Raw genomic sequence first — 24,833 nt, forward strand, 5'->3', positions numbered from 1 at the left:
CTTGAAGAAGACAAAGATGCTCAAATGAGCTTCCTGTGTGCTAGGCACAGCAGGCAGCGTCTACCGCCCTGTCTACCCACGATGCATCACTCCAAAAGGATCCAGAGGAACAATGACATGATCCAGTAAAGAATGGATGTATACCTCCTGGTAGTATCGATAAAGCAGAATACGATACCTCACATGTATTTATAGACTGGTCCCATCTCATCTCTGTTCAGGCAGAAACATTGAGTATGGCTGAGGTATCGTTTGACAATTAGCTACAGACGCAGGCTGAATTTGAGGAAGTGCCGGTCGATACGTGTGATTGAGAAACACAGCACTGTACTGTAGCACTTAATTTCCAATAATGTGTCTGATAGAGTGAGCAGCAAAACATAGTTTAGAGAGAAAGTGTTGATAACTGATCTGAAGGCTGATATGTTTAGGTTTACTTGCAGACCGAGCGATCACGTGAATATCACTCACTTCATAACTTCAAGAGATTTTACACTGCTGGTGAGAATTCTCAATCAAGGCACAAAGGAGAAGTAACACATACTGTGAAACATTGTCAACAACTCTGTTCATTTTTCATATCATTATCAAGTTGGCATAGATGGCGGTGCAGCTGCTCTTTTGATACATATCACTTTCTGATTAGTCTTTCTGGTTGTGTCACCTCTGTGTGATACACTACCCCACATTGAACTCACCATTAGCCAACACTATGTGACACTATGCAAAGAAACCATAGGTTACTGGCTGATTAGCCCCTGGTGAATACTAGATTGGCAAAGAGAGACTCCCATTGGACAAAAATGACAGCTTGGCTTCCATATCCAAGCAGCCCCAGATGGTGGTCCTGATACGGCCATCCTCTCGCCTGCCTGTGGAAATGTCACCAAGCCCGCTTACATTTAAATACATGCAGATTAAGTGTTGAAGGCTCACCTTCATTAGAACTGGGAAATAACTCATACAATACTTTCTGTAGAAATACATTTAAAAGCTGTCCAAAGATGGTCAAAATAAAGACAGCAGGTTTCAGATTAGATACATGTTTGACTGTTCGCTTTCAGAACATCAATTCCCAACCCCAGATGTACTAATTTGGTCATATTGTTACAGAAGCTATGCTGCAATAGCTACCTGTCTGGCTCAATCATGAGTCCTGCTCAAAACGTTTGCAGGATCCACCTGTATCATCAAGCCCTGGATCATCAATTGAAAACTATGTGTATGAGATTCCTTCTCACAGAAATGAGGAGTTACAGAGTAATAGCTACTGACAGAAAATGTCTGGCGGTATTCCCAAGTTTAAACTCTGCTTCCTGTCTGCTCAGTCTACTTTGGAGATGGAAAGTACGGAAACATTACCTGGTTATTCTTATCACGCAGTCAAAGCCCTGCATAGCACCAGTATTCTCTTATCGGCACGGTCAATAGTAAGTGGTCACTTGTAATCCTTAGCAATCCTTTGCCAGTAACACCAGAAATAAATAGAAGATGGAACTTACGGACTATACAGCTATTTGTAGCATATTCATTGCACTCTATAGATCGGGAATGGTGTACCATCAGTGTGAGAGCGATACGATTGGAAATGCAAAGGCCTCCACCGGCGCCACATTCATCAAATAGATTTTTCCTCTCCCAGGGGGGGGCAATATATTATTGCTCTAAATAGCCTTATATCATATATTGTTCGTTTTTTGGGGGGTTTGGTTTTAGCATTGCACAATACCAGTTAGCTCTCCTCTGTCCAGACCAAATATATGTATCATAAACAATCCAAAGATAATACAATTGTTGCACATCCTGGTCACATGATTTTAGGTGAACACACAGGCTGCAGAAAAACTTTGGTGATGCATTCAAGATGCAAATACCTTGGTATTTTGACTGACAATGATTTATTGTTTAAAAAAAAACATGACTGAGCTTGTTAAGAAGTGCATTTTTTTATTTAATAGATCTTGTCTCTCTCCAGTCAACAGGAAGCAGGTTGGGCAGTCAACCCACCTGTTCTTTATTATGGTGATACTGTTTATCAAAATGCAGCTGCCTCTACTCTTAAAACCTTGGATTACGTTTTTTTGTAGTGCCCTTCGTTTTATCACAGGAGACAGTTTTATTAGTCATTTCTGTATTCTTTACCAAAAGGTTGACTGGACTTCTTTGAAGTCACGTAGATCACATCATCGTGGTCTTTTTTGTTTACAAAGCCCTGCTCCTCAAACTTCCAACTTACTTAACATCACTGTTAAGACTTAAAATGACATGTTATCAAACCCGTTCACAAGGTTGGTTAACTCTGGAGACTCCTTGGTGTCTCGCGAGTTAGGTAAAATAGCCTATAATTTCCTTGGAACTTACGTGTGGAATGATTTTTATTGAGAAATGCTTCTGTTTCTTAGTATATTGTTGTGTATAGTAACATGTATTTTATTGTGTATATGAATGTGCATTTTGAAGTGTATTGTGGTGCTATACAGGGCTCACCTGGAAAAGAGACCTTGGTCTCAGCACTGACTCCTTGTCAAAATAAAGGTTAAATACAGTGATAAAATAGGCTTCATTCTCCCTACGGTATTCAGCACATACAGTATATTACGTGTGGCTGTGGGGCGATAACATGAACAAGCACAAGTGTATGGTAGGGGAGCAAAAAACAACACCTTACAAAAATACTTTTACATAATGGGGTGTACCATAGCAACAACTAGGGAGATATTCCAACATACAGTAAGTATATCATTGGTTTAATACTGCCATACCCCTTTCTTCATTCATTAGCTTAACAAGGCATACTCCTCGACCATACTATCTCTAAATACATTAGGCTACATTGAAGGGTGAGTTAACTGTTGACTCCTGTACCAAACGTACCCCCCCCCCTCCGTCTATAGCACAAACCGGAGGTTGCCAAGAACTGCATTCTAATGTGATGATCGTCAACACCTTGAAAGAACCACAGAACCACAGTCTTTTTTTCTTGGCATTTTAAATTAACAACATGCTCCTCGAAGTCACACATGAAAGGAAGTGCAAAACAGCCCCATCCATCCACATCCAGCCATCCACACTAAATAGAACAAAAGACAGAGAAACACGTTTCACTTAATTAACCATGTAGTAATTGAACCCTAACTTCTGGGAAACATGTAGGAATCTCTATGAATAAGGCGTCCTGAAAAGAAAATCTATTGTAATCAACCTGATTCATAGACGTCATATTGGCTATGTGATTCTTGGCTTTGTGTGTAGATCCACACAATGAACAAAGCAGAACATGGATGAGAGCACCTTTGCCTTTAGGACTGTACCAGCCCCAAGTCACACATTCAATAACCCTATCATCAGAGTAGCTCATAAGATGCTGCTGTCTTTATCAGTAGGTGCCCTTTCATTTGGATATTTTGTTGAATGTCAATCTGTTTTGCTGTATGCCATCCACCATACCACTGGGGAGATAGACTAATATTATCTTTCCATATTTAACTGCAGGTGTGCTGTCCATCTCTGATCCACTACCAGCAACAGTAATGACAGCACTATACTGTCTAATCAATTACCATAATTGGACCATTACGCAAAGTCAGATATGTTAAGGAAATCCAGAACCATTATCGAGAAGGGAAAACATTTCATTGGATAGTGTAGTGTAGTGACTAACATCTCATTTTACTTCTACTGTGTGCCATGGCCTTTCCATGTTATTACATACAGTATGCACTGTACATCGACCCATTCATGTGATGTACTTTCGAATACTCATTGCCTCTGCCGGTTTGGATGTCCCAGGCTCTAGCTAGCTGAGCTCTTTCTCCATACTGACTTGCCTAGTTAAATAAAGGTTTACAATTTATTAGATTGTTTTATACAAATACTGGAGACTTCAGTCTACACATTGGAGGAGGTGGGAGCTCCCTACTGCGGTGTTCTGCCTCATTTATCTCTTGATGAATACATCACCCTTTTATGAATCTCTACAAGTTCCTTCCATTCTAGAGACTGAGTGAGTGCCTGCGTTGCATTAATCAGCTAGTAGAATATGGTGAGGATTCAGGACCGCTTTTACACATGCATGCATCAATATGATGCTGTCATCTTTGCTGCAATGTGGGATGGTACAGTACTTTACCAAATGTACTTCAGTAAGTGCCTCTGCTATGGGATATATGTATGTTTACTCTGAAAGGTCTGGTCAAAAAGAGAATACAATCAGAAACCGAACGGAAAATCCAAGCAAATAAAAGTTAGTATGGTGTTGTCCGTGTGACTGTTTATACTGTTAGCAATATAAGTATGTGCATAATATTGTGGGCTATAGTAGCTGTGATAATATTACTGTAAACCTGGAGCAATATTCCACCCACAGAGGCATGGTGAAGTGAGTGATGTCAAGAGACAGCTCTGGCAATGAAAGCCCCCGCTGTTTTCATCCAAAAGCAACTTTCAAAATCATAATTTCACTCCCAGCTGGAAACTTTCCCTTTCAAGCACCACACTTTGGCCTTTATGAAAATAAGATAAGGCAAATGATAAAGCAAGTCGAACCACCTGCTGAACTTCACTGTGAACCATTTGAATAGCACTAAGATTACAGGCCCACGGGCCCAGCAGCATATGCTGGAAATCATTGAATGAAATAGGTTATTTAGTAGATGTTCAGTATCAATTATGAATATTTGCAAGCAACGGATCCGGTAGCCTTCATGGGACACCAGACCTAGGAGCATTAGGACATGCTCCTCTGGGAGGATGTGGCTGCCATTATCTCTGTCACCTGACACAGGGGCTACACAAACCACCCATGATGGATATTGGGCTTCTCCTTTTGTTTCTCAAAGGTAAATATGAGAACGGCCATTTGCTTGTCCTCTAGGAGAATCTAGCCATTTCATCTCTGAGCAGCATGTCAATTCTGATCACTGGATACATTTGAGTGACCACAAGAAGGTCATAAATGAATAATCTAGCTGTCAGTTTAGCTCAGTTCACTGGGTTACATCACTAGAATAAACTGCTTTTAAGCCTATCTCACAGGTACCAGGTCTCAAAACCACCCATCAACTCTATGTTTTGGATAACAATTAGTATTTTAAGTTAATTTCCTTCAATAACTTAATGAATCATGCACGAATCAATGATATAGTTGTTTAACATGTTTGATACGGAGTTATAACAAATCGTTACCGATTTTGCACAATACACCCCTTATCCTCCACCTAAAAACTCAGGTGAGGAAGGACGACCACTAGCGACAACAACATCAAAACAACTGGACTAAACAGATGCTGGCACAACAAATCAAAGACAATTGAATGTTAATTTAATACGACATATCAGAGATAGCAACAAATGCCAACGATGCTGGGGTGAATATAATGTCCACCAAATTATGTTACTGCTAATTATGCTGCAATTATAGGTTATAGAATATAATTTACTGATATTTCAATAGCCAAATCGAAAAAGTGTCATCTTAAGCTACACTAGAAAGACAAGGAATCCAATGTTTCACGTTATAGTTGCAACACACGGCCCTACACCTATACATTTACTTGTAAAAAGAAACATAGCTATAACGTTATTAACTAGGCTTTTGCTTCTTCGGGATTTTCAGCGTACATCTATGTTTTCACCCATATGAGTCATAAGACTACAGCAAAAAGCATGTCACAAAACGCGCGCGGTTTCATTTCCAAAACCAGTGGTACTGGTAAGCAACTTCTGATACTCACAGTGACTGGCGGCGGACGCAGAGCTGGAGGCACTCAAAAGACAGACAATGAAGATGTATAACCGAGACAGCTTACGCAATTCCATTCTCCCTACTGTGATATATCCTTGTGTTGTAGGAAGAGAGTAAATCTCACGAAAGCGATGCCTTCAAATGTCCCTAGCGCGGACGGAATCATGCAGTGTGTTTGAAGCCCAGTGGAAAAGTAAACCACTCCCCCGTCAGCAGTCCTTTACAGATGCTCAGCCCGTAGAATCTCTCTCTCGTGCTCTCTCCTTCTCTTTCTCTCCTCTCTCAACGTATATCTCTCTAGTATTTCATGAGTTGGTTTCAAGTCATGGCAGTTCTAGTATTTTTCTTGGAAGTATGTGCGCGTGTGTGTGTGTGATTTTGTAAAGTAGTGTAACTAGTTTTGCTGCTCCTCTTGCTGCGCTCTAGACCGTTTCAGCAACAAAGGAGCTGGACAGCTCGAGTCAAAATGAGTGAATGTTCATTTCGATAAGAGTATGCCAACATTAAAATGTATGTAAGAGGCTATGAGGGGAGAAAAATATTGTTTTTGATGCAATCCGTTTAAAATATATCTGTGTATGGTAAAATAAGATGAGGAAATTACATTAAGGAATTTAGGAGGAAGTTAAGTTTTATGGATAATTCTCTCTCCTCCCGGCAGCAGATAAGCTGTATGTTATTGTTTTTTTTTGTCATCATTGAAAGCCTGCCACACAATACATTTATTTAACTTAAGAATGAGTGGGAGTTTTTGTCCCAACCTAGCTCGTGGAAGTGACAAAGAGCTCTTATAGAACCAGGGCACAAATAACAATATAATAATAATCAATAATGTTGCTCTTTATTTAACTTAAATATAAAACCTTATTTGTTCATTGAAATTTGTGAATAACTCACCACAGGTTAATGAGAAGGGTGTGCTTGAAAGGATGCACATAACTCTGCAATGTTGGGTTGTATTGGAAAGAGTCTCAGTCTTAAATCCTTTTCCAAATCATTTTCTGTGCCTGTATTTAGTTTTCATGCTAGTAAGGGCCGAGAATCCACTCTCACATAGGTACGTGATTGCAAAGGGCATCAGTGTCTTAACATCACAATTTGCCAAGGCAGGTTACTCTGAAGGCACCACAATCCAGAAATCTGGCAGTGGCTTCTGATTTAAATAACATTTTCCCAGAAACGCTTGTTGCAATTTCGATGAGGCTCTCTTGTTCAAATATCCGTAAGTGGACTGGAGGCGGGGCATGAATGGGATAACGAATCCAGTTGATTGTGTCATCCTTTTGGGGAAAGTACCTGCTGAATTGCGCACCCAACTCACTCAGGTGCTTCGCTATATCACCTCTGACATTGTCCGTAAGCTTGAGTTCATTTGCACACAAAAAAAATCATACAATAATTGAAAGACTTGTGTGTTGTCCTTGTTATTAATGCAGACAGAGAAGAGCTCCAACTTCTTAATTATAGCCTCAATTCTGTCCCCCACATTGAATATAGTTGCGGAGAGTCCCTGTAATCCGAGATTCAGATCATTCAGGTGAGAAAAAACATCACCCAGATAGGCCAGTCAGGAGAGAAACTCGTCATCATGCAAGTGTTGAGACAAGTGCAAATTATGGTCAGTAAAGAAAACTTTAAACTCGACTCTCAATTCAAAAAAACGTGTCAATACTTTGCCAATTGATAACCAGCACACCTATGTTGTAAAAGCGTTACATGGTCGCTTGTTATGGAAGTGAACCACTTTCACGGTAGTGTCCAAAACATCTTTCAAGCTGTCAGGTATTTCCTTGGCAGCAAGAGCCTCTCGGTGGATGCTGCAGTGTACCCAAATAGCACCATGAGTGCTTGCACGCGCTTTAACAATCCACTATGTCTCCCTGTCATGGTTTTTGCGCCGTCAGTACAGATACCAGCATGAGCAGCAGCTACATTTGGCTACATAAGGACCATTAGTGGAATTCTCGCAAGAGAGTAACGGTTAATGTGATTGGATGTTAATTATTTGACGAGACTACATGTATTTGACATTGTGTTGTTATTTCGACACTAGATGTTTTATTTTATTTTTGGCAGTGAAACGAGACTACTCAGGGGAGAAAAAAAACCAAATGTATAGCCCTGTCGGAAAATGGACTGTTTGAAAATGTGAAGAAGAAAACATGCATAAAATCATATATATATATATATATATATATATATATATATATATATATATATATATATATATATATAGTGGCGTACAGCAGGTCAGCCACTAGGGGGAGACTCGCCGAGGCCTGGTGACAGACGGAGTATACATCACGAGGCGATGGCTCCATCTGCTGGACGTGCAAGGTCTCAACGGGCTCTCCGGCCAGGACTAATTGGGGCTGATTGGGGATTGGTGAGTAATCAAGAGCTGATTGCTCACCAGCTGTACAAGTCCCATAAAGCTGCCAGAAAGGCAGCGCACAGGAGAGAGACTGGGGGAGGAAAGGACTCCCATATAGTTGGGGACGGTACCAGAGGTAACAGGAGGGAGTTCAGTTTTTGATCCCCACAGGATACAGCAAGACCCAGAGCCCAGAAGACGGTATCCCAGAGATTCTTTTCATTTGGACTATTATTTTAATAAACACCTTTGAAACTGAGCTAATCCTACTCTGTCCGTGTCTGATCTGTGTAAACGTTTTGACCCAACCTCCTGGTCTGCCACAAGTGGTGGAGAATGAGGGCGTTCTGATAACGTGGTCAGATCAGGGTTGACATGGACGAGTTGATAGCTCAGTTCATCCGGGCCAACAAGCCCAACAGGTGGTTCAGGAAGGAACACTGGAGCAACAGCGGCTACAAAATGTCCTCCTCATTGAGGATATCAGGAAGCTACAAGGAGGAGCGTCTACTGAAGCACATCCAAACAGGTTTTTAATCAAGCTAACAGAAGATGACGACACCGTAACCTACCTTTGTACGTTTGGCTGGACAGCACTACGGGAATGATGGCCAAGGCAGAAGTGGGCCAGTCTGCTGGCCCCGTTCCTCTCTGGGAATGCCCAAAAGGCATATTGGGACTTGAATGATGAACAGGCAGCTAACTACAACGGACTCAAATGGAAGATACTTAGCCGCTACAGGTACAGCCTGCCCCATCGGGCTCAACTATTCCACAACTGGAGGTTCATAGCTGACGCATCCCCACGAGCCCAGATGAGCGACCTACTGTACGTCACCAGGGGATGGCTCCAAACCGATGTATCCATCCTAGACAAAGTGGTCCTGGATCGCTTCCTACGGGCACTACTCCACGACGTGAACAGGGCAGCGAGTCATTGCATGCCCCAGACCTTGGAGGGCCTCCTGGAAGCAGTGGAGACAAATCAGAACACTCAGGCCCTGCTGAGTAGGAGCCGGGCCGAGTCGGCGACCCGTTCGAGGAGTCGGAAGGATAGCCCCACTGCTGTGTACCCCGAACCGACAGTCGGCAGGGCCAAAGGACCGCAAAACCATGAGAGATGGCTGGGGTAGGGCCGACCCGTTACCGATGACCCCAGGTAGATGGAGACCAAAGGAGATGTTTTGAGTGTGGCGCCCGGGGGCACATTGCCTGGAATTGCCCGGCTCGAGTGGAGTCGATGCCATCAGCAAGCCGGGAGGCGAGGTGGGTCATGCAGTGAACTGCGTCCCCTCCTGTTGGGCACACCACGAATCAACTGCACCAATGGTTCCGGTGAAGGATGATGGACACGACACGGAAGCTCTATTAGACTCTGTAAGTTTGGGTACCCTCTTAACCATGAGCCTGCTGAACCAGGATACCGAACATGGTAGGGAGATGTGTCCATTTCCTGTGTTCACGGGGACACAAATCGGTATCCAACCGTATGGGTCAACATTGTGACACCACAAGGGAAAGGCCAGATAATGGTGGGTTCAGTACCAGAGTTGCCGGTACCTCTCCTAATGGGACAAGATTGTCCGCTGTTCGCGGCCTTGTGGGGGCACGAGCTGAGGAAGAAGGTAAGAGCCGGCAGAAGATGAGAGCAAGGACGACCCATCGCCTGTGCGGCCCGGAAGCAAACAGTTGAACAATCTGTATCTAAGGGTCCGGAGTCGGAGTCAGAGGGGGTGCCGGAACCCGACCACCCTGGGGAACCACGAGAGGAAGAGCCCAGCCTCCCCCTCCTCGATTTCGAGGGGCCAGTCGAGACAGACCCTGGGGGCCAACTGAAGGGACAATTCGGGACTGCCCAGTGGGGGGATCCTAACTTGAAAGCCGCCGCAGCCCAAGTAATAGCAGTGGATGGACAGCTACTTCCGGGGGTTAGTGACTGGCGATACCCCCATTTCCAAATCAAGAATAAACTTTTGTATCAGGTGTCGCGCCAAAAGGGGGAACTTCGAGAGGTATTGTTGTTGCCCCGACGGTATGTGGGAACCGTTCTTCAGCTGGCCCACACCCACCTGTTGGGGGTGCACCTGGGAATGGAGAAGACCCGGGAACGGATTGCCGCCTGGTTCCACTGGCCCGGGATGGGGAAGGCCATTGAAGATTACTGTCGCAGCTGCCCGTAGTGTCAAATGACTGCCCCAAAGGCACACTTACAAAACCCACTGGTAAAAACAGCACGAGGACACTGGTACATCCTGGTAAAGTAGACTATGCCACCCGGTATCCCGAGGCCATTCCCCTACGGGCGGCAATATCCAAGGGAATAGCTCGGGAGCTGTTCCACCTTTTTAGCCGGGTGGACATCCCGAATGAGATCCTGACAGACCAACGTACTGCGTTTATGTCCCGCCTAATGAAAGATTTGTGTGCTCTCCTGCAGATCAAGCAGATCTGGACATCTGTCTTCCACCCACAGATGGATGGGCTCATCGAGCGGTTCAATAAAACACTCAAACAAATGTTGCGGAACGTCATCGAGCAGGACGGGAATAACTGGGACCAGCTATTTCCCCACCTAATGTTTTCAATCCGAGAAGTACCCCAGTCCTCCACTGGGTTGTCCCCTTTCAAACTCCTCTGCGAGAGGAGATCACAAGGCCGACTGGACCTCGCCAAGGAGGTGTGGGAAGCACAACTGATCCCCTTACGCAACGTGGTAGAGCACATGGAGACGATGAGGGAGCGGATGACAGCCATATGGCCAGTGCCTGACGTGCCCAAGCCCAGGTCTACAATCAAGGAGCCCAGCCTAGAGAATTCCAGGTGGGGGACAGGTTGTTGGTCTTAATCCCCATGGCCGAAAGTAAGTTCCTGGCAACAAGGCACAGCCATACGAGGTGATCAAGAAGCTGGGACTTGTCAATTACAGAGTATGGCAGCCAGGGAGACTGAAACCCCAACAGATTTACCACGTGCACCTGTTGAAGAAGTAGCACGAGAGGACAGCCTTGGCCATGTTATGGTAGGGACCCAGGACGCCAATGGTACCAGTGGTGGTCCTGAGCAATGAGGACCTCGACCCAGTCCAGAAGCAAGAGCTTATCTGTGAGGGAGGGGACTGTCATCAGTGCGACATACCTTCTCGACAACAGCCAGTGAAATTGCAGGGCGCCAAATTCAAACAACAGAAATCTCATAATTTAAATTCCTCAAACATACAAGTATTACACACAATTTGAAAGAAAACCTTCTTGTCAATCCAACCACAGTGTCCGATTTCAAAAAGGCTTTACGGCGACAGCACGACATGTGATTATGTTAGGACAGTGCCTAGCCACAAAAAACCACACAGTCATTTTCCAGCTAAGGAGAGAGCTCACAAAAGTCGGAAATAGCGATTCAATTAATCATTAACCTTTGATGATCTTCATCAGGACTCCGGGATGCTGGCCATATCTCAGAGTGGTCAATAAAAATAATAGATTAAGATGGGCAAAAGAACACAGACACTGGATAGAGGAACTCTGCCTAGAAGGCCAGTATCCCGGAGTCGCCTCTTCACTGTTGACGTTGAGACTTGTGTTTTGCGGGTACTATTTAATGAAGCTGTCAGTTGAGGACATGAGAGGTGTCTATTTCTCAAACTAGACTGACTCTCTAATGTACTTTTTCTCTTGCTCATTTGTGCATCGGGGCCTCCCACTTCTCTTTCTATTCTGGTTAGGGCCAGTTTGCGCTGTTCTGTAAAGGGAGTTTTACACAGTGTTGTACGAGATCGTCAGTTTCCCATTTATTCTTCTAATAAATGGGCAAAACACCCAAACAATGATCAATGTCTGAAAAGCAGAAAATTATGTTTGGCATGCGTTTATGAACATTTGCAATCCCCCTGTGCTGGCTCTCAGTAACTAATGACCAGGTTAGCCACTACTAAAGTAAGAATTTACCTCTCGAGGAGATTGGATTAGTTCAATGTAAATGTTATTGAAGCTCCCTCCCATTGTAACATTCATGCTGTACTTCAACAAAGGAAGAAGACTAGAGCTAATTTGAAAAGGCTAATGCAGCCATGATTGGATGACAAATCTGCCATCCTTCTCTAGGTAATACGAAAGAGGAGCACGGATATAGGCAATTCCACTGTAACAGAATGACAGTGAGACTCAGATTTTTCTCTTTAAAAGTATGCCAAACAAAAACCATTGATTGCAAAGTAAAAATTCTTTAAACAATTTCCACAGAAAATGTTACACAAACACAGTGTAGATGTAAATTATATATATACTATGTATACTGTATACTATATATATATATATATATATATATATATATATATAGTATACAGAGTATATATATATAATTTCAACACATATATAAAACAATAAAACATGTATTATTTATTTTCCTACAACCTCTTGTTTTTACAGATATTTTGCTACGTACATTTCACATACTGTACATAGCACAATTCTATATACACACCACACAAAATGGCCTTCAGACATATGCGGCATACATGATACAATGTTCTCTTGGCCCCAGCCACTACAGATCATGAGCTTTTAATCCCACCCCTTAGCTACTCTCAGCCCATCCCACATACTTTATCTCCGTAGACCACCCTCTCTTGATTTCCATGTGCCATACTGTATATTTTTTTGTATCATTATGTACTATACAGAAATATATAATTCTGAATAGGTACGTAAAGGTAGAACATGTAATACCCTCCTTTGCATGTTTGGTAATGGGTATTATTTTACACACTGGCTGTTGTTCAATTCAAATCAAATGAAATAAAATTGTATTGGTCACATACACATGGTTAGCAGATGTTATTTATTGCGAGTGTAGCGATATGCTTGTGCTTGTAGTTCCGACAATGCAGCAATATCTAACATGTAATCTAACAATTCCACAAGAACTACCTGATACACACAAATCTAAGTAAAGGAATGGAATAAGAATATATATAAATATATGTATGAGCAATGAAAGAGCGGCATAGGCAAGATGCAATAGATTGTGTAAAATATCATGTGAGATGAGTAATGCAAGACATGTAAACATTATTAAAGTGGCATTATTAAAGTGACTTGTGATCCACTTATTAAAGTGGCCAATGATTTCAAGTCTGTATGTAGGCAGCAGCCTCTCTGTGTTGGCTGTTTAACAGTCTGATGGCCTTGAGATAGAAGATGTTTTTCAGTCTCTCGGTCCCAGGTTTGATGCACCTGTATTGACCTCGCTTTCTGGATGGTAACGGGGTGAATAGCACTGGCTCGGGTGGTTGTTGTCCTTAATGATCTTTTTGACCTTCCTGTGACATTGAGTGCTGTCGGTGATGCATTGTGCAGACCACACCACACTCTGGAGAGCCTTGGGGTTGTGGGCAGTGCAGTTGCCATCCCAGGCGGTGATACACCCCAACAGGATGCTCTCAATTGTGCATCTGTAAAGGTTTGTGAGGGTTTTAGGTGACAAGCCACATTTTTTCAGCCTCCTGAAGTTGAAGAGGTGCTGTTGTGCCTTCTTCACCACACAGTCTGTGCGCGTGGACCATTTCAGTTTGTCCGTGATGTGTATGGCGAGGAACGTAAAACTTTCCACCTTCTCCACTGCTGTCCCGATGTGGATAGGGGGGTGATCCCTCTGCTGTTTCCTGAAGTCCACGATCATCTCCTTTGTTTTGTTGATGCTGAATGAGAGGTTGTTTTGCAAAAAAGGTGCTATCTACAACCTTAAAGGGTGCTTCGGGTGTCCCCATAGGAGGATTTTACCTGGAACCAAAAAGGGTTATCCTATGGGAACAGCCAAAGAACCCTCTTGGAACCCTTTTTTCTAAAAGTATAATGAGTTCTGCCCCCAAACAAGACTGAATGTTGTTGATCCGGACCGGACCAAATCTGTACCAATCATAGACGTCTATTTTTCATAACTTTGGATATCAAAATACAGCACAGTAGAGTCAGTGCTTAATTTGATCACTGACTTGAGACCAACGTGTAGCCTTGGCTGTGTGAGAAGCACGCCTGTATCTCTCACAGAACTAGAATACAGCCCCACTGTGGAGGTATCATAATACCCATAAAACCTAGTTCCAATCGTTTATCCATCATACATTTTTTCAATAGGGGATTTTAGAAACACTTAAAACAAGGGCTGTGTTTCGTTTAGGTTTACCCTGGCGTGACGTTTTGATAACCATGTAAATCTCTCTCAGACAAGGTTACTTTTATCATTATATTCAGCTCCATTTACTCTCAGGTTCAAAAATGCTAAGCATCAAAGTAGAAATCATGCAAAATGACAAATCCCTGCAAGCTTGTGCATGTCATCTCTAGCTGACGCTAACAGGTACAGTATTTTGTCAATTTAAAACTTGCACAAAACAGTTCACAAAATTGTTCATTTAAATAAATGTAGCCAATTTATTCATAATTACATTTAGCTAACATTAGATAGTTAATCCAGAGATTCTTACCTTTGGCAGTCGGTTTGGCAGTCTCATCCAGATCATCATGACATTTGTAGTTCTTTATGATAGCCAAATTAGCAGCTAATTAGCATTTCAAATACAGGCAAATATATTGATGTACACGGTTACCAAAAGGACATACCAGGGTAAGCCTACTTGAAACACAGACCTTATTTTAAGGGTTTCTAAAGTCCCCTATGGGGAAAATCAATGGTGGGCAAACAGTTGGAACTATTTCCCTGTTTGGCCTCTAGGTTTTATGTGCATTGTGACTCATACTGATCTCTCCCTCTCTCTGCTCTGATAGACATGATCCTGTAACTCTGAGCTCTCCAGCGTTGCACTTAATCTTTTATTTCCTTATAGAATCATAGACACGCGAAGGGTTCTGGAGGAGCTGCAATACCCCTGATGAATTTAAATCAATTTGCCAAAGCTATAGAATTTCTTCTGTCTGTTCAGAAAGAAATAAAATAATTCAGAATAGCCTACTACACCATGAGAAGGCAGATAATTTTGCCACAGAGGATGAATAGCTTTTTTTTATTTTTTGTTATTGCCTAGCTGTGGATTGTATGTAGCCAGGTCGTATGTAGCAAAGCCTATAGTCGAGAACACTCTGCAAATCTGTCAGTGAACAGCATGCAGAAAAAACATGCTTTTCACAATATTTCAAATACAATCCCGGGAAAACACTAGTTGGAAAGCAAATGGCTCCTGCTGAAAATAGAAGACTCTAATCTGTCTGCTGAAGGCTACCAAAATATTTGATCAACTTCCAAATATTGTTTTACAAAGTACAACAAGAGAGAGATAGGCTTTTTGGCAGGAACACATCAGCCATCACCGGCGATTGAGCTGCGCATCATTAGGTGAGTCAGTGAAACTTGAAAGCATTTTTAGAACTATAATTTCCACCTTATATTGTAGCCTACAGTATGTGTCTCTCCACACACCTAGGCCTAGGCTATTGATGGTTTCAAGACAAAGTATTTTTTATTGATCTCAGATTCTCAGTTTGTCAGTGTCAAAGTAGCCTGTCATTTCGATCATTTGTGCTGTATTAAAAAGATTCTGCGAAGTCATGTAAAATTACACAGAAATGCATGAAATGCGTTTATTGAAGACCCAATTTTTTCCGAACACTAGGCTACCAAGAATGTTTCCCTATGTAAGCAATTTTTGTAAGTGCCCTTTACTCTACGTAAATGCGATGATAAGCATGCAGTGCTTTATTATAAAGGTGATTTTTTTTTCAGGTACCTCAGAGCTCCCCACAGTAGGTCACCCCCTCTCATGCTCACTTTTTGTTCTGGCACCTCCCCATTGACAAACTAAGCACTGAGCACAGCACAGTCAGCACAGCACAGCAGAGTACATATAGTAGAGTTCACTACACTACAGTACAGCACGGTACAGTACAGCATAGTAGAGTATAGTACAGTACAGTTGAGGGGAGTACAGTATAGTAAATTATACGGTACTCTACTGTGTGCAACTGTACTGTATTGTACTTACTCTACTCTACTCTACTTTTCTTTGTTGTAGTGTACTCTACTGTACTGTACTGTGATGTTAAAACTTTTAAAACAGATCAGATTTGGACTGATCAAATTTCAAGTACTTTTCAATGTCTATGGATGTCTAGTGTCAGTTGGTGCTCAGTGGTTGAGAGGGCTGGTTACAGAAGATGGAAAGAAAGGGGCCTCATGGGTCAGTAAGAGCTGGGATAGGTGACATTAACTGGAGAGATTGAGACGAGAGACAGGGAGAAAGAGAGGGAGGGGTTGTCCTGGGTTGACTGTTTTCACAATCTTGCTATGACTACCACGTGACAGAAGGAGAAAGAAAAACAGTTATAGCTGAACATCACAGTATGCTAGTGGAAGGGAGAAAGAGTAGCAGGTGACCCAACTGTGGTTTGTGACACCCATGAATTACCATACTAGAAAATTCCATTGCATTCATTCTGTTAGAGATTTTGGGATAATTCTGTTACCGATATGGTAACAGAATGACACATTTTAATCACTTAATGAATCATATATGAAATTGTTATCAGTAAGTCTCCCTTTACTTGTTACTTCTGTAAACTTTCATTATCTCCCCTCATCATGAGGCAGGGAAATGATAAAATATCTTAAATATATTCAGGTCTTTGGTAACAGAATGACAAGACACTAGGAAATATTTCTTCAACTTACAGAAGGCAAATTGTTTCTGCAAAACTAAATATAAATGTTGATATTAGTCAGCAGGGGTCTTAACTTAAACATCAGTTTGATTTATTTCTAATACCTTTTAAGACTTTGTCTGCTAGATGTTTTCTAACATCCCTTTTCCATCTGTTTGACCAGATATCAAAGCCTTCGCTAATTCCTACTTTTCAGGAGTGAAAGTGTTTGAAAAAGTGTATATACTGAATGCCTTAATTCAAAACATGTAGACTCTTCTGACACCAAAGGTGCTCTTATGAACTTCACTTGTTAGCACTTATTTGGCTTTTTATATGGAAATGCCAATATTGCTTCAAGATCCCCGCAATACATCAGACAAAAAGAAAACAAGGCTTTATTTTCAATTGCTACCAAGCAAACAATATAACTTTATGATCAAAATACATTTATTAGCTCACTGAAAAAAAAACAAAGAGAGTCTAATCAGTTTAGCAGGATGTAAAAGACAGACAGCAGTGTATCTGCTTGATGGATTAAGCTGAGGTTTAGGTTAATTACATGACAAAAATTGTGTAATCAAGAAAGAATACAATAATGTGAGCTGTTTGTATAATTACCCTTTCACACTAACAAATTATAATCCTAAAAAATATAGCACATATGCCAGAAAAACATAGAAATACTTATTTCGACTATGTAAACTTCTAAAATGGTACCCTCATCCAGAGACATAAAATTATGTTTTCTGCTTGCTTGGGTCTTGTGATTGTGTGAGAGAACAATCTTTCAAGGGAGTCATCATCAGAATAACTTAAATATGAGAGTTTTTTTGCATCTGAGATCTCAGCCTCATCTATCATCCATATGAGTGAAACTATGGGCATCCTTTCTGTTTCCCAAATTAAATTCTCCACAGTAGCTGCATATGAGGATGTTCACAGAAGAGTAATGTGATGGAGAGGAAAACCTGAGAATGCAACAATCAGTGAGGTGTCTGAGATCTAGGTGATCTGTGAGACCTGAACCCAGAGGCCATCGTGCCTGCTGTTCTTCTCAGGTAGGGAAAATATTTCACACGTGACAACCTCACACAAACCTCACACAATCCCAAGAGTCATATGTTGGGCATGATTTCATGCATATTTCCCATCTAGCACTTTTGTGCCACAGTGCAAGCAGAGCACTATCTCCAATGTGATTGTAATTGTCTACACTCTGTCCCACTTACCATACTAGATTACATTGCAGTGTTTTTCTGGACCATGCAACACAGCAGCCACTCCGATATCAAAGGAAACAGTTGCTGGGAGATTCTTCCAAGAGAAGTGCTGCAGTAGCACAAGGAAAAAGCTAACTGTCATTGTCAGCCATTTCATTTTAATTGCACGGATTATGGAGCTCGTTTCTAAAGATAATGTTTCTTGTTTCATTGACTTTATAAGTCCCACCCTGCTTTATTGCTCTCTCACAGCTTTTCTTCCCAGTGAAAAGCCTATTCATTTCATCCTCACTTTCATCTGAATCATTTAATCCCAGGCAAATGCCCAAATGGGAAATCCGGAAGTGCTTATCATCACTGAGTAGAATATGTTATGAGAAAACTGGGAGAAGTCAATGACAAGTGTATTTTCATTAGGTCCAATACAGTCATTTTTATTTCTGGGTAACAATTAAGTACTCTACTAGCTAGGTTTCCATCGAATTGGCGACAGATTTTCATGTGAATATTAAAAAATCTGCATAAAAACAATTTGCGCATTTTACCACCAGAGATGTGTTTCCATCCAATTGACCTGTTGCGGATAAAAGGTTGTGCATGATAATGGAGTGCACCAAAATATATTTAGCGGTTCAATTCCCATGTACTAAATAAAGAACACAAGTTAAATGGGTTTCCATCGCATTTTCAACTCTACTGACGGTTTTGTAAAAAAAAAAAAAATGTTAACATGCCCAAGCTGGTCTTGGCACATGCGTTCTAGACAACAGCTCGCAGATACAGTGCAGGGGTGGGGGGGGGGGCTGATGTATATAATGACCATATAATAAAAACATTGCAACTCATCATGTCGCTGAATCAGAGGAGCCCTGAGCTTGTTTCCCAGCAACAAGACGGTCCCATCTAGGGGTGATGGAAGACAGTGCCATGTTCCTTATGTCCAGTCTACTCCGTAATTTCGTTTTTGTGGCCGTCATTGCGGAAAACCCTACTTCGCAGAGATAGGATATTGGAAATGGAAGCAATGTTTTCAGTGCATTTGTGGCTATGTCAGGATATTCAGCCTTGATTTTAATCCAGAAGGTCGGCAGAGATTAAGTTATCTCAAACATACTTTTAAGGCCACCGTCATTTGTATCCTCAATGAGTTGATCTTCTTTCTGCACGGACATGGACGCTTCACCTGGGACATTCACAAATGGGTCGCGGATCCATTAATTCGTATTTCGTGGGTCCTTGGGAGATGGAAAGTACATCTAGAACTCCATTGACAGCGAACCTAGGTGATTGCGCTGCAGCTGGGAGAAATACGGCCCAGTCTCAGTCTCTCCCAACATCCCAGCTAATGTTTGGAACATGTCAAATACGCTCCTGTCCACTTGCCGTCTCCACAGTTCCTGTTTGGCTTTGAATGCAGCCACTTTATCTGCCAACTTAATTAAAGACAGTTGTCATTCTCCCCTGAAGTGACAGATTGAGTTTGTTGAGTAGGTTGAATGTGTCGCACAGGTAAGCGGGTTATGCGACCCATTCCCATCATTGAAATGTGCTGCCAGTGGTGACTTTTTTTCTGAAAGAAATCTCTGTAGCGGCTCTCGTCACTCAAACACTCTGGCAAGTGATCTCCCCCTGGACAGCCTTGTTAGATAGCCTATCTCCACATACAATGCACCAGGGGCTTGGAGCATGAGAGTAACCTGTCTCAATAAAGCCATATTTTAGGAAGAACATCGTATTTTCCATTGAATGAGGATGTTGTTGTTTTTTGCAGTCTCGGGCTCTGCTGTCTTTGCATTATCGACATCGTCGTTGGGCCTTTTATCTCCCTTACCCCTTCCGAAGAAGCTCTCCTGCGACGTTTGTTTGTTTTTATTCATGTCAGCCAACGTAGCTAGCTAGTACAAAGTTGCCAGGCAACACAGCTCACGCAGACCGAGATGACCTCGGGGCACGAGCTTGACTGAACTTCAAAATCTGAAACGGTTCTGGGTGTGACAGAGAAATTAGAGTGGTGAGAAAATTATATAATTATTATTTTATTTTACAGATTAAAAAAAATATATATATATATTTTTTTATCCTTTCCGTGTGGCCCGGTAGCGAATGTGTCGGTACCGGTCCAAGGCCTGGTGGTTGGGGACCGCTGACCTACATGATGAGATTATTATGGACAACTGAGCAAGATTATTTTCATTTGTCAAATGGCAGCCAAGCATCGATCATCATGTCTCCAGAATAAGACTCTCGATATTTATTGGAAATCACCGCACTTTCACCAACTTGTGAAATCCATCATTACAGTCTAATAAACCACATTCTTTCCCAAGTCGTAGTTGGAGGACCACACAACATATCATCGCGTGACTCCAAGTTTACTTCAATATAATGGTTATTATATAAATATATAAATCGCATAATTAATTTTACCAACACAAAAAGATCCCACCTTGTCTAGCATATTTTATTTTGTCTAAATTTGTACGTTTACAGAGAACTTAGCTGTTTCCATCAGGCCGGTAGGGACATTTTTGTAATCCTTTTATACTTTACTCAAATGAAAAGGTTGGAAGGAAAACTGGTTAGTGTGATTTCTCAAGCAAGAATTTTGTCTCAGAGTGGTCTGATTGGGGAAGGAAAATCTAAGAATGAGCTGTTATTTTCAGGTTGTGAACTCTCTTTTTAATTGGTATATTAACTACCTACTGGACACAGACATCAGTTCACCAACTAGTTTAGATTTACATTTGGTTCAATTGTCAACTAACATGAATTCAATGGGAAATCAATGAAATATTTCACCATGCCAATGGATTTATGTTAAAAGTTGTCACACCCTGATCTGTTTCACCTGTCTTTGTGCTTGTCTCCACACCCCTCCAGGTGTTGCCCACCTGCCCCATTATGACCCTGTCTATTTATACCTGTGTTCTCTGTTTCTCTGTTTCCAGTTCTTCTTGTCTTGTCAGGTCTTACCAGCGTGCTTTCCTGCCTTCCTGTTTCTCAAGTTCTGTTTCCTTGTTCTTCCCGGTTCTGACCATTCTGCCTGCCCTGACCCCAAGCCTGCCTGCCGTCCTGTACCTGCCTGACTCTGACCTGATCACAAACCTCTGCCTGTCCTCAACCTACCCTTTGCCTGCACCGTGTTTATAATAAATTATCTGATAACTGTACGGTCCGCCTCCTGTGTCTGCATCTGGGTCATATCCTGAGTTGTGATCAAAGTTGGGTGAACAAAAATACTAAATTCCCTCATATTGATAACTTTTTTCAAATCCAATCAGTTTTCCATGTTGAGTCATTGTGATCACAAATAAGTTTTCAGTTAAAATCACGTGGAAACAACATTGTTTGAACCAGTGTTTGCCCAGTGAGTAATTTACCAACTGGTGATGTCAACAGGCAGGTCAAACTCCATCCTTCCAAAACAGGCTTAATTTCAGGTGGTCTTTTCAAACAGCTCTTACATTAAAAGGGCATTACCATAATTTTCACAATTTCACAGTATTATTCCAACTTCATAGTTTGGAAATATATATATAAAACACAAGAGAAATCAAGTTTTTGGCTGCACTGGGCCTTTGATAAGGCAGTTATATATTGAGCATTAAGGATATCATTGACTGGATTGTTATCTTCAGGATTGTATATCTGCTTGCTTTATAATTAGAGTTAGCCGTACAGCATAATTGAGAGGAGGTCAAATATATTTCTATAGTATGTTTTATGGAAAATCTCAAGCTCACTCTTGGTGATCGAGGAGAAAATTCTAATTACAGGTTACACAGACGATAGGCCTTTCCTGTAGGGGTGTAATTCCAAGAGCCATTGAGACACTGCATAAAAGTCTTCATTGAAAAGACAGCATGACATGTTTATAAGCTCCAAACATACTTGTGTGGCTGTGTGTTGAGGTCTTACCAGACTTTGAATCAACATGGACATATCATTTAAAATCAACATATCATTTAAAATGATATTGAGGGTGGTATTAAGATTACGATTAAGATCACTTTATTTGTCAATTTGACAAAATGTCTAACTGTAATTTTACTTGTGTTTTATTCCAACCCCTCTGGAAGACACACATTGTATTGGTCACATACACATGGTTAACAGATGTTAATGCGAGTGCAGTGAAATGCTTGTGCTTCTAGTTCCAACAGTGCAGTAACATCTAACAGGTAATCTAACAATTCCCAACAACTAACTAATACACACAAATCTACTGTAACAAGTAATCTAACAATTCTACAAGAACTACCTAATACACACAAATCTAAAGGGGTGAATAAGAATATGTAAATATATAAGTATATGGATGAGCGATGGCCGAGCGGCATAGGCAAGGTGCAGTAGACGGTATAAAATACAATAAAATACAGTATATACATGTGATATTAGTAATGTAAGACACGTAAACATTATTAAAGTGGCATTATTTAAAGTGGCATTGTTGAAAGTGACTAGTGATCGATTTATTAAAGTGTCCAGTGATTGGGTCTCAATGTAGGCAGCAGCCTCACTGAGTTAGTGATTGCTGTTTAGCAGTCTGATGGCCTTGAGATAGAAGCTGTTTCTCAATCTCCCGGTCCCAGCTTTGATGCACCTGTACTGACCTCGCCTTGTGGATGATAGCGGTGTGAACAGGCAGTGGCTCGGGTGGTTGTTGTCCTTAATGATCTTTTTGGCCTTCCTGTGACATTGGGTGGTGTAGGTGTCATGGAAGGCAGGTAGTTTGCACCCGGTGATGCGTTGTGTAGCCTTGCAGTTGAGGGCGGTGCAATTGCCGTACCAGGCTGTGATACAGCCCAACAGGATGCTCTCGATTGTGCATCTGTAAAAGTTGTCAGGGTTTTGGGTGACAAGCCAAATTTCTTCAGCCTCCTGAGGTTGAAGAGATGCTGTTGTGCCTTCTTCACCACACTGTCTGTTGAGTTGAGTTGGAGGAATGCATGGCCACATAGTCGTGGGTGAACAGGGAGTGTAGGAGAGGGCTGAGCACACACCCTTGTGGGGCCCCAGTGTTGAGGGTCAGTGAAGTGGAGAGTTTCCTACCTTCACCACCTGGGGGCGGCCCGTACATACAGTCAAGTCCAATATTATTGGCACCCTTGAGAAAGATGAGCAAAAAAGACTGCATAAAAGAAATAATACAAATATTGAGCTATATTGTTTGCTCCCAAAAATTGGGAAATTATATTATTCTGTACTAATAAAATTGCTCAGAGAACGAGATTTTGTTTAACAAGATATACTTTTTTTCTCAAAAAGATAAGGTTCAAAATGTTTGCCACCCCTAACTATTCTTACAAGCAAAATCAAACAAAATGAAACCTGAAACCTCTCATTTTAAGGAACTGTATTGTGTCCTTCCATGGCTTCCTCTTTCACTGGGGTATGAAAATGACATAACACACATGTAAAATCACTTTGTCATCTGTCACCATGGGAAAAGGCAAAGACGAAAAAGAGAAAAATGTAGTTTACAAAGGTTCAATCAGGAAGCCTGGTCTGAATGCTCATTTAACTTCATTCACTAAGCGTAACATAGGGCTACCTGCCATGACATCATCTGGCTCTGAGGATCTTCCCTCTGAGATGAGCCCATTCCCCAAACTACACTGCTCAAAAAAATAAAGTGAACACTTAAACAACACAATGTAACTCCAAGTCAATCACACTTCTGTGAAATCAAACTGTCCACTTAGGAATCAACACTGATTGACAATACATTTCACATGCTGTTGTGCAAATGGAATAGACAACAGGTGGAAATTATAGGCAATTAGCAAGACACCCCCAATAAAGGAGTGGTTCTGCAGGTGGTGACCACAGACCACTTCTCAGTTCCTATGCTTCCTGGCTGATGTTTTGGTCACTTTTGAATGCTGGCGGTGCTTTCACTCTAGTGGTAGCATGAGGCGGAGTCTATAACCCACACAAGTGGCTCAGGTAGTGCAGCTCATCCAGGATGGCGAGCTGTGGCAAGAAGGTTTGCTGTGTCTGTCAGCGTAGTGTCCAGAGCATGGAGGCGCTACCAGGAGACAGGCCAGTACACCAGGAGACGTGGAGGAGGCCGTAGGAGGGCAACAACCCAGCAGCAGGACCGCTACCTCCTCCTTTGTGCAAGGAGGAGCAGGAGGAGAATTGCCAGAGCCCTGCAAAATGACCTCCAGCAGGCCACAAACGTGCATGTGTCTGCTCAAACGGTCAGAAACAGACTCCATGAGGGTGGTATGAGGGCCCGACATCCACAGGTGGGGGTTGTGCTTACAGCCCAACACCGTGCAGGACGTTTGGCATTTGCCAGAGAACACCAAGATTGGCAAATTCGCCACTGCCCTGTGCTCTTCACAGATGAAAGCAGGTTCACACTGAGCACATGTGACAGACGTGACAGTCTGGAGACGCCGTGGAGAACGTTCTGCTGCCTGCAACATCCTCCAGCATGACCGGTTTGGCGGTGGGTCAGTCATGGTGTGGGGTGGCATTTCTTTGGGGGGCCGCACAGCCCTCCATGTGCTCGCCAGAGGTAGCCTGACTGCAATTAGGTACTGAGATGAGATCCTCAGACCACTTGTGAGACCATATGCTGGTGCAGTTGGCCCTGGGTTCCTCCTAATGCAAGACAATGCGAGACCTCATGTGGCTGGAGTGTGTCAGCAGTTCCTGCAAGAGGAAGGCATTGATGCTATGGACTGGCTCGCCCGTTCCCCAGACCTGAATCGAATTGAGCACATCTGGGACATCATGTCTCGCTCCACCACAGACTGTCCAGGAGTTGGTGGATGCTTTAGTCCAGGTCTGGGAGGAGATCCCTCAGGAGACCATCCGCCACCTCATCA

At 42.3% G+C, this 24,833-nt stretch overlaps 2 protein-coding genes across 3 annotated transcripts in view; one reads left to right on the plus strand and one right to left on the minus strand.

Annotated features, from left to right (window-relative positions):
* LOC118367003 (contactin-associated protein-like 5) overlaps window positions 1-6,100 on the minus strand; it is a 65,236-nt gene extending 59,136 nt beyond the window's left edge. For both annotated transcript variants that reach the window (XM_052493736.1, XM_052493735.1), the window contains exon 1: window positions 5,733-6,100. In XM_052493736.1, the coding sequence (XP_052349696.1) occupies window positions 5,733-5,817 (85 nt within the window). In that variant the 5' untranslated portion in view covers window positions 5,818-6,100. The remainder of the gene's footprint in view (window positions 1-5,732) is intronic.
* The window catches only part of LOC127915103 (uncharacterized), a 407,393-nt gene that overhangs the window by 147,404 nt on the left and 235,156 nt on the right, over window positions 1-24,833 (plus strand). The window lies entirely within an intron of this gene.

Source organism: Oncorhynchus keta, chromosome 34 (assembly GCF_023373465.1).
Source record: "Oncorhynchus keta strain PuntledgeMale-10-30-2019 chromosome 34, Oket_V2, whole genome shotgun sequence".
In the NCBI taxonomy this organism is placed as follows: Eukaryota; Metazoa; Chordata; class Actinopteri; order Salmoniformes; family Salmonidae; genus Oncorhynchus; species Oncorhynchus keta.